The sequence below is a fragment of the Pyxicephalus adspersus genome, chromosome 5 (assembly GCF_032062135.1).
Source record: "Pyxicephalus adspersus chromosome 5, UCB_Pads_2.0, whole genome shotgun sequence".
NCBI classification, from domain to species: domain Eukaryota; kingdom Metazoa; phylum Chordata; class Amphibia; order Anura; family Pyxicephalidae; genus Pyxicephalus; species Pyxicephalus adspersus.
The window spans coordinates 275,400-286,387 of record NC_092862.1 but is presented as its reverse complement, the minus strand read 5'-3'; the positions used below and the strand labels follow the sequence as shown (position 1 = coordinate 286,387).

The window sequence follows — 10,988 nt, the reverse complement described above, 5'->3', positions numbered from 1 at the left end:
TCACCCTGCAGTGGGAGGGTCACATTGGGGGTCTCTTAGCTCTCTGGCGTCACCCTGCAGTGGGAGGGTCACATTGGGGGTCTCTTAGCTCTCTGCTGTCACCCTGTAGTGCGAGGGTCACATTCATACTCTTACCTGCACCTCAAATGTGAAGTATTTTTTTAGATTCTTGATGATCATCACCAGGAAGGGGAGTTTAATCCCCAGCGTTTTCTTGGGGTCGGCTGGACATGTGATGTATGTAGTGCTGAAATAAGAGAGGAGACATTGTGTTCATGAAAGCCATGAAGAGGTCATGCAGGGTTGTTACCACAAGAGGGAGCCCTCATCCTAATTCTAAATCAGTGGTAGCCAACCTTTTCGGTTCCACGAATCACTTAAATCACCGGCTCCCGACCGTGCATGCCCGGGGAGACGAATGTCACTCAAAGGGGGAGAACCCTCCCCCAGGGTGACGTCATTATGACACAACGCGGGACACAGCCCGTCCACTTCCCTGAACCCGAGAACTGCTCGGGGAAGGGGGTCCGTGGCTCTGGCTGGTGCATCCCCCCAGCGGGGTGCTTCTCCTGACCCTGCGGCTCTGGTGACACCCACCAGAGCCGCAGACCCCCAAAATGTTCCTGAGGACCACCGGTTGGCGACCGCTGTTCTAAATGTTTCCCCTTATCTTCCACAGCCCCAGAGCTCACAATCTAAGCTGCCATCATGGCGTTGTGAAGGTTTGGAGCCTATGGATCGGTGAATAACCTGCAAACCATCAGATCCGTCCTCCACTTATGTGAGGATGAAGGCCATAGGGAACTTATGGCCAGCGAGGGTATTATGGGAGGATGAAGGCTATCACCACCTGCGTGTGGCCTCCAGGGGCAATATAACATAAGAATGGAAGCCATGGCCACCATGTGACCAGAAGGGGGCAGTATAGGTAAGACAGAAATCAATCTATAGAAGGGGATTTGCTTTTGGTGGACATGGGAGACTCTCAGCTGACTAGAGGGTTGATTTGGCAATAGATAAGGTGAATAGCTTTTTCATGCACATTCACATGGTGTGAATGTGAATTGATGAGTTTATAGGTATAATCATTGTCTGCTCTCTGAACTGGAAAGACATGAAGGCCTAGGATTGCTCCTTTCACATTTGTATCATCATTGACCAATCACAAGGGGATTCACATTTGGTTAGATGACTTCTATAGCAGTTATATCTCTAGAACACGCTGACTGCACTGCCTAATACCTCTGGTCTTTACGGCTCCACCTACAGATATATTATGGTATGACACTCACCTGACATTGGTGCCCTCCACCTCCAGGACCAGTGACTGGATGTCATTGTCTGTTATTCTCTTTATATGGCCGTTTCGTACCTGAACAAAGAAAAGAGGCCACAAACAGATTAGTGAGAGGACAGACGGCCACGTTTCACGAGACCCTCTCCGCCACCCCCAAAAGCCAGACGACAATTCTTCCATGCAGAGTGCCCAACATGAACTCTTTATATAATAGAAGAAGCTGCACGTACAGATCCATTGTTCTTCCAGGGCTTTTTGTTGGGCGTTCCGCGGTCCTCAGTGGCACTTTTGTTCTCAATGGATGACACTGGGCCCCAGCAGCCATATATACAGAGACTTCCAGCAGAGACCTTCAGCTTGGACCTCCAGCTAAGACCTCCGACTGTCACCTCCGGCTGAGGCCTCCGGCTGGGACCTCCGACTGAGACTTACGGCTAAGACCTCCAGTTGAGACCTCTGGTTGAGACCCGGCTGAGATCTGGTAGAGACCTCTGGCTAAGACCTTCGGCTGCGACCTCCCGCTGAGACTTCCGGATGAGACCCGGTTGAGACCTCTGGCTGAGAATCCCGGCTGAGACCTCTTGTTGGGACCTGGCTGAGATCCGGCAGAGACCTCCAGCTGAGACCTGGCTGAGACCTCCAGCTAAGACCCAGCTAAGACCTGGCTAAAACCCGGGTGAAACCTGGCTGAGACTTCTGGCTGGGACCTTCGGCTGAGACCTTTGGCCTGGACCTCCAGCTGAGACATCAAGCTAAGACCCCCGGCTGAGACCTGGCTGGGACCTCCAGCTGTGACCCGGCTGAGACCTTCGGCTAGGACTTCAGGCTGAGACCTCTGGCTGAGACCTGTCTGGGACCTCCGGCTGAGACTTTAGGCTGGGACCTCTGGCTGAAACCCGGCTAAAACCCTGCTGAGACCTCAGGCTGGGACCTAAAACCTAGCTGGGCTGGAACCTCAAACCCGGCTGAGTCCTCCGGCTGAGACTTCTGCCTGAGACCTTCAGCTGCAACCTCTGGTTGAGACCTTCGGCTGGGACCTTCGGCTGGGACCTCCGGCTGAGACCTCTGGCTGAGACCTCTGGCTGAGACCCGTCTGGGACCTCCGGCTGAGACCTGGCTGGGACTTTAGGCTGGGACCTCTGGCTGGGACCTCCAGGTGAGACCTGGCTGAGACCCGGCTAAACTCGGCTGAGACCTCAGGCTGGGACCTAAAACCCAGCTGAGCTGGAACCTCAAACCCCGGCTGAGACCTTTGGCTGCAACCTCCGGCTGAGACCTTTGGCTGGGACCTCCGGCTGGGACCTCCAACTAAGACCTCCAGATGGGACCTCCGACTTTCACCTCCAGCTGAGACCTTCAGCTTGGACCTCCGGCTGTGACCCGGCTGAGACCTTCGGCTAGGACCTCCGGCTGAGACCTCTGGCTTAGACCTGTCTGGGACCTCCGGCTGAGACTTTAGGCTGTGACTTCCGGCTAGGACCTCCAGGTGAGACCCGGCTGAGACCTCTGGCTGAAACCCGGCTAAAACCCTGCTGAGACCTCAGGCTGGGACCTAAAACCTAGCTGGGCTGGAACCTCAAACCCAGCTGAGTCCTCCGGCTGAGACCTCTGCCTGAGACCTTCAGCTGCAACCTCCGGCTGAGACCTCTAGCTGGGACGTCCGACTGAGACCTCTGGCTGAGACTTCCGACTTTGACCTCCGGACGAGACTTTCAGCTTGGACCTCCAGCTGAGACCTGGCTTAAACCTCCGCCTGGGACCCGGCTGAAACCTGGCTTGGACCTCTGGCTGGGACCTCCGGCTGAGACCTTCTGCTTAGACCTCTGGCTGAGATCTCCAGATGGGACCTTCAGCTGGGACTTCTGGCTGAGACCTCCAGTTGAGACCTCTGGTTGAGGCCTTCGGCTGGGACCTCCAGCTAAGACCTCTGGCTGAGACCCGTCTGGGACCTCCGGCTGAGACCCGGCTGGGACTTTAGGCTGGGACCTCTGGCTGGGACCTCCAGGTGAGACCCGGCCGAGACCTCTGGCTGAGACCCAGCTAAACCCGCCTGAGACCCGGCTAAACCCGGCTGAGACCTCAGGCTGGGACCTAAAACCCAGCTGGGCTGGAACTTCAAACCCGGCTGAGTCCTCCAGCTGAAACTTTTGGCTGCAACCTCCGGCTGGGACCTTTGGCTGGGACCTCCGGCTGAGACCTCCAGCTGAGACCTCTGGGTGGGACCTCCGACTTTGACCTCCAGCTGAGACCTTCAGCTTGGACCTCCGGCTGTGACCCGGCTGAGACCTTCGGCTAGGACCTCCGGCTGTGACCTCTGGCTGAGACCTGTCTGGGACCTCCGGCTGAGACTTTAGGCTGGGACTTCTGGCTGGGACCTCCAGGTGAGACCCGGCTAAAACCCTGCTGAGACCTCAGGCTGGGTCCTAAAACCGAGCTGGGCTGGAACCTCAAACCCGGCTGAGTCCTCCGGCTGAGACCTTTTCCTGAGACCTTCAGCTGCAACCTCTGGTTGAGACCTTCGGCTGAGACCTCTAGCTGCGACCTTCGGCTGGGACCTCCGGCTGAGACCTCTGGCTGAGACCCGGCTAGGACCTCCGGCTGAGACCCGGCTGGGACTTTAGGCTGGGACCTCTGGCTGGGACCTCCAATTGAGACCCGGCTGGGACCTCCAACTGAGACCTCCGGGTGGGACCTCCGACTTTGACCTCCAGCTGAGACCCTCAGCTTGGAACTCCGGGTGTGACCCGGCTGAGACCTTCGGCTAGGACCTCCGGCTGAGACCTCTGGCTGAGACTTTAGGCTGGGACTTCTGGCTGGGACCTCCAGGTGAGACCCGGCTGAGACCTCTGGCTGAGACCCAGCCAAAACCCTGCTGAGACCTCAGGCTGGGACCTAAAACCTAGCTGGGCTGGAACCTAAAACCCAGCTGAGTCCTCCGGCTGAGACCTCTGCCTGAGACCTTCAGCTGCAACCTCCGACTGAGACCTCTGGCTGAGACTTCCGACTTTGACCTCCGGCTGAGACCTTCAGCTTGGACCTCCAGCTAAGACCTTGCTTAGACCTCCCCCTGGGACCCGGCTGAAACCTGGTTTAGACCTCTGGCTGGGACCTCCGCCTGAGACCTTCGGCTTAGACCTCTGGCTGAGATCTCCAGATAGGACCTTCGGCTGGGACTTCCGGCTGAGACCTCCAGTTGAGACCTCTGTTGAGAACTTTGGCTGAAACCTCTAGCTGAGAACTTCGGCTGGGACCTCCGGCTGAGACCTCTGGCTGGGACCCGTCTGGGACCTCCGGCTGAGACCCGGCTAAACCTGGCTGAGACCTAAAACCCAACTGGGCTGGAACCTCAAACCCTGAGTCCTCCGGCTGAGACCTTCGGCTGCAACCTCCGGCTGAGACCTTTAGCTGGGACCTCCGACTGAGACCTCCGGCTGGGACCTCTGACTTTGACCTTCAGCTGAGACCTTCAGCTTGGACCTCCAGCTGGGACCTGGCTTAGACCTCCGCCTGGGACCTGGCTGAAACCTGGCTTAGACCTCCGGCTTGGACCTCAGGCTGGGACCTCGGGCTGAGACCTCCAGGTGAGACCTTCAGCTGGGACTTCCGGCTGAGACCTCCAGTTGAGACCTCCGGTTGAGACCCGGCTGAGATCCGGCAGAGACCTCCATCTGAGACCTGGCTGAGACCTTCGGCTGAGACCTCTGGCTGAGACCTTCAGGTGGAACCTCCAGCTGAGACATCAAGCTGAGACCCCCAGTTGAGACCAGGCTGAAACCTGGCTGAGACCTCTGGCTGAGAACTTCGGCTAGGACCTCCAGCCGGGACCCATCTGGGACCTCCAGATGATACCTTTGGCTGACATCCGGTTGAGACCTCCGGCTGAAACTTTCAGCTGCGACCTCTGGCTAAGACCTACCTGCTTAGACCTCCAACTGGGAACTCCGGCTGAGACTGGAGGTCTCAATGGCTGAGATCTACGGCTAAGACCTCTGGCTGAGACCCGGCTAAAACTTGGCTGAGACCTCTGACTGGGACCTTCGGCTTGGACCCCCGGCTGAGACTTCCGGCTTGGACCTTTGGCTGAGACCTCTGGCTGAGACCTGGTTGAGACCTCCGCCTGAGTCCTCCAGCTGAGACCTTGGGCTTGGCCCCGTCTTTATCACAACGGGCTCTATATTGCGCCCCAGAATTCTTTGCTAGTCCTCAGATTTTATAATGCAGTCAGTCAGGACTGGCAGTACTGTGAGCAGCAAAGCAATCAGAAAACATCAGCGAATCTCCTCTATGTCTGACTGTAGGAGTCCCGTTCTTATATTTTTGGTTTCAATAAACAGTCAAATGACAGTTAAAAAAGTCCGTTTTGTATGAATGTCTCAGATTTGTGTTTTCTTCCAGTAAAATAAACATGACAATACCTAACATTTGTAATTACAACAATTTATGGGAGAAGTGGTGAATTTTCTGACATAAATGCAGAATGGGGGATATTTGATTGTCCATGATTGTTTATAGAGACAAGGATCTGCTATATACAGGTTTGGTGTTATACACGGGTATGTACAGGGTTACTCTTGATATAGGTAAGTAAGTACATATGTGGGGTGGGTACAAGGTTGGGGGAGATGGGTTGTGGGTGTTATAGACAATTATTTTGATATATGGAAGTACTGTTGGGTTATTATTGGGTGAAGCTCGAACCCCGGGGTATAATACCAGCCATTACTATCCCTCATGGGTAATTACTAAATACAGCTTTACCCCCGAGGGATAATACCAGCCATTAATATTCCGTACAGCTTTACCCCTGGGGTATAATACCAGCCATTACTATTCCTCATGGGTTATTAGGTGATCGCTGTGTGATAATTGTGTGCCGGTGATCGCTGTGTGATAATTGTGTGTTGGTGATCGCTGTGTGATAATTGTGTGCCGGTGATCGGTGTGCAGTAATTGTGTGCCGGTGATCACTGTGTGATAAATGTGTGTTGGTGATCGCTGTGTGATAATTGTGCGCCGGTGATCGCTGTGTGATAATTATATCATAATACATATGAGTGGATATAAGATTTGCCCTGAGATAGTAGAATGGGGGAAGAGGTGGTGGGTATGTGAGATCTATCCCCTGACATGGCAGGATCTAGGGGGGGATGGTAGATCTTCCTGGAAATGGTGGGATCCTCTCTGCTGGTTTGTCACCCTCTTTGCCACCATGGCTGGTAGTTGGCCAGGCCCAGACCTCTTATCGGGGTTTGTGGCTTGGGGTGCTGCACAGTACCCATGGTGGATTTGGTGGGGTAATTGGTGATTATCAGGCAGACCCTCATAGGGGTACAATGGGGTCCGATGTTTGCCATTATTTATATTCTGGTTGTGGTTCTCTTTTAGGATTCTGCTCCTCTCATTGGCCGCCGCGCTGCTCTCCTCCATAGTGGCAGCTCAGGGTGAGAATTGTTTCCTCTTGGTGATCCCCGAGTGTCGGCAGATTCACTGAATTCTAAATTATTTCTATAGGTGAACCTGTGACTGGATCGGACCTGACCCCAACTGTGGAGAGCTCCATTGCAGGTACCCCTCCATCATCACTTCTACAAATCTGTCTGTGTGTGCTGCATGGCCATAGCTGGGATCCTTCCTGACCCTCAGGGGGCGCTGGGGAGATGTGGGGTAGATGCCAGGGATCTGCAGGGGAGGTGCCAGGGATCTGCAGGGGAAGTCCTGGTGATATGTTTTGGGGAGGTGCCAGGCTGGGACAACAGACACTGTGCAAGTGAGGTTTGATGATTTCACCGACTGGTGAATCTGAATAGGTAAATGAGAGGGTGAATCTGGAAGCTGTGGTGCTGCAAAAGGTCTTATGGGGGGTGAGGGTTATATGTATAGGAGCTTGCTGGGAATAAGTTGCTTTCTAGTAATTGAACCAGTAATGAATTCTTCACCAGAGAATGTTGGATGAATGTCAGATTCACCACTTTATGAATAGACCTCAGTCAGTGATTGATTTGCTGATTTCATCCAGGTTTTGACACAACTTCCCAATATTGTTGTGAGAATTCTGTGTATTTGTGGGGGTACAGCTATTTTATCCGAGGTTTACCCTAAAATATGTCCTCAGCCAGGTGTGGGGCAGCTGTAGCTGGATGGGGCAACGGGGGACAAATTTAGTGTTCCCATTTCCTTGTGTCCTGTAACCCCGATAATTCAGCCCCCCCCCCCGTATCTGTTCCCTGTATGTATGGACTCTGCACAGTACCACTTCTCTTGTCCTGTACCCCGGGTATAATCTTGGTGGGGTATTCTGCCCTGTATGGGGGTTGTAGGATGTCCCCCCCCCCCGATTCCATACATTGGGGTTTGTCCTTCCTGGGATACAGAATGCTGGAGGGGGGCGATATTATTGGCAGGATCTTCCTCCTCACGTTTTGTTTCCCCGTCAGGTCCGGTCCTGGACATCCCTGCCGAGTCCCTGGAATCTAAAGAAAGTAAGAGATCCCAATACAGATCATGTCATCGTCCAATCAGATCTCTAGATTTGAACTCACACACGTTATTCTTTTCACAGATGATGACGCTGAGTCACAGGAATTATTCACCCTTCCAGGTAATCAGTGTGACCCCCAAATATGCAAATATAGGGGACCCTGGGTGGGGCCCTTTGAACCCCCTCTATCTGGGGCCCCAATTGCAGACAGCAGAGTCAGCTTGGGTCCCATTGGGGTAATTGGCAGGTTGTTGGCCGAGTTCTTGGATTGGATCAGAACATCGGATAAAACCAATGGGTCAGATTTTTTTGGATCTGTAGAACTCCGACCATAAATGTGCTGAACAATCAGAGGGAATGAATGGAAATCCCACCAAGAGTTTTGTTTGGTGAAATCCAGCGAGAGGGATCCGGGGGCAGATTTATTACCGGGACAAATAGTTGTCCGGATTCCCCTGGGGGGCAGCAATGAAACCCTGATGGGGGGTTTATAAACCCTGCCAGGCTGCACCCAACACCGAAAGGGAAAGTTCTGTCAATGATAAAACACCTGGGGGTCCGGTAGACACACGGGGCCACGCAGTAATAAGATGCAATCATCTTCTCTTTTTCAGCTGGAAAATAAGTAGCACCCCAGCACCCCTCCCCCTACTTACCCCTCCTCCTCCTACACAGCCAATCCAACCAGCATCTCCCACAGGGAATCCCCACCAACACCCAACACAGCCAATCCCAGCCTTCCTCATGCAGGGAATCCCCACCGACCCTACCACACAGCCCCCCTTCCACAGGGAATCCCCGCCATAATGGAGTAACAGTGAGGCCCCCTACATGCAGCCACTCTCACCCCTCCAGCTGCCCACCAATCAGCAGATCATTGTATAATACACAACTGTAATGTTTATTCACAGAAGATTATTGAGCATAAAAATCCAAAATCCAACTCACTATAAACAGAGTGTAAATATACAAATCTATCAGAGCCAAGCATCACCCACCAGAAAGCCACTGCTAGGGGAGGAGTGCAGGACAGCCAATCAGAATCTCTCCCTCTGCCCTGTATATACATCTGAGCTGCACCCCTGGTTCATTGTGTGCAATGGCTGGATCCGGTCAGCATTGATAACAGCGCATACTAAAAAGTGCTTATAATTGTCTGTGTCACTGCAAAGATCTTCCCTCCAATGTATTGGCCCTCTGTCCTCACCTCCTCCCAACAACCCTCTGCATAACAGCTGCCATCTTATTGCTCTACACTGAGACCGATTAGTGATATGGACTCTGGGGTCCACACATTATTGGGGTCCCAGCCCTCGTAGACACAAATGGGTGGGTGTGACTGCTCAATGGGATAATATGAGGAGCGGAATAAAGAGCATACAGGAAATGACATAATTAGACAATGGTGACAGAAATAGCCAATCGATGATGACATCACACAAGTGCAAAGCTGAAATGCCACCTCCTGGCCCCACCTCAGTGCTTGCTGGGGCCGGATGCTGGCAATGACGGGTGCTGTCACCTAGCCTGGCAGAATACATCTTTGTGAAAGTTTTGAGGGTCGCTCGGTTCTCACAGGAAGCCAGAAATTGTCCCCAAGCAGAAAACTCAAACAAAATGGCAGCAGCAGCAATTTGAGGCCTGAACAGACAGAGGAAAGCCGCTGTATCAGGATCCATCATCCCAGAAGAGCAGTCATCATACCGTCCCGAAGGGGGCGCCATCTCTTGTCTACCTTTCACTCACAGCACCCCAGAAGTTAGGAGACCTCGGATCCCCCAGACTTGTTCTGAGAGTCCCAAGACAGGAGGGACAATGTGGGGTCCTCTTCATCCTCCAGCTCCAGAAGAATGGGAAGATCGGACCCGGCTGAGTTCATCAGGATGAGGGGCTGCCCAGTGTAATGGACGATCTGTTTTCCTGAAAGACCCCAAACATAAGACTTAATGCAATTGCGGCTCGCTGGTGACTTGTACAAGATGTACCCTGTCTGTACATGGAAGGTGAATCACAGAATCTATAGGGGACACTCACATCAAGCAGGGCCCCAGAATCCACACTGAAATTGTGGGGGTTGAAGATACTTTGCAGGCTGTCCAGGCCGGAGTCAATGATGTCCACGTGGTCATTCAGCTCATTCCTAAAAAGAAGAAGAAAATGATGAAACAAAAACTAAAGAGATCATATCGGTGGGGGAGGGGGGGATGGGGTAAGAATCAGGTGCAGGAGGACGGGGGCAGCTATAGAGAGGTAACTAAAGATTAGCAGAGAGAGGGACAAGAAGAGCAATGTAATGTTGTGGGGCTGTACAAGATGAGGCTTAGGTTGGGGTTTGTGAGGATAGAGGGGGAAGGGGCGGGGTCAGTAAAATGGGGATAGCAGGGGAAGGGGCGGGGTCAGTAAAATGGGGATACAAGGGGAGGGGCGGGGTCAGTAAAATGGGGATAGAGGGGGGAAGGGGCGGGGTCAGTGAAGAGAAAAAGGGGTGTGGTTTTTGAGGGTAGGGCAGTACGAATGGCTGGAAGAATCATCATTGGACCATCACTTCATGTGATCAGCCAATATCAGTATTCCTGTCTAATGTATATCGGGGGTTCCTCTGGTTGCTCATCGTGCTTTAAAGCTTTTTATGACTACTAGAGAAGTGAATCATAAGAAAGATATCTCCAGGGAACCCACCGACCATTGCAGATACATCGATAGGGGATGAAGTATAATCCCAGGGACCCCAGGATTATTATCTCCCCCCCCCCCGGTGTCCAGAGACAATAACAGAATCATTTCTTGCCCATGGATACGAAGCAAATTGCCCATTTACCTACCTTGGTTTGTGATTGACCAATCCCAGAGACACTGAAAGCCGAGGCTGGTACAACCCTCTGCAAACATCCCCCCAAATATCCTAATACTTACCCAGCCCAATAGAAATATTTCCCCCAGGATTTGCTGCACACCTTGCCCTAAACACCTTGATCCTGCCCCACCCCCCATACAATCCCTGACCTTTCTCTATAGGAATCCTGGAAATAGAAGAATAGAGGGGACCGGGAGGAGAGAGAGGTGAAGAAGAAGAATTGGAGGGAGGAGGACGCTGAGAGAGCAGGGAGAATTGAGAAATCCCCCAGTAGAGTGAATTTATATCCCCAGATACATAAAAGGGGAACTCTGCCTCTAGAAGTCAGATCCATCCAGTGTGTAAATGAGTGGGTGTAT

At 52.9% G+C, this 10,988-nt stretch overlaps 2 protein-coding genes across 2 annotated transcripts in view; both read right to left on the bottom strand.

Annotated features, from left to right (window-relative positions):
- CFAP20 (cilia and flagella associated protein 20) overlaps positions 1-1,492 on the bottom strand; it is a 5,148-nt gene extending 3,656 nt beyond the window's left edge. Inside the window, exons 1-2 of the mRNA XM_072413186.1 lie at positions 1,293-1,492; positions 136-247 (exon numbers count right to left, since the gene is read on the bottom strand). Of these exons, the coding sequence (XP_072269287.1) occupies positions 136-247; positions 1,293-1,477 (297 nt within the window). The 5' untranslated portion in view covers positions 1,478-1,492. The remainder of the gene's footprint in view (positions 1-135; positions 248-1,292) is intronic.
- A 7,160-nt stretch (positions 1,493-8,652) lies between these two features.
- Positions 8,653-10,988, bottom strand: part of HSF1 (heat shock transcription factor 1) — a gene marked incomplete in the record, with an annotated part of 11,675 nt that continues 9,339 nt past the window's right edge. Inside the window, 1 exon segment of the mRNA XM_072413185.1 lies at positions 8,653-9,695. Coding sequence (XP_072269286.1) covers positions 9,535-9,695 — 161 coding nt within the window.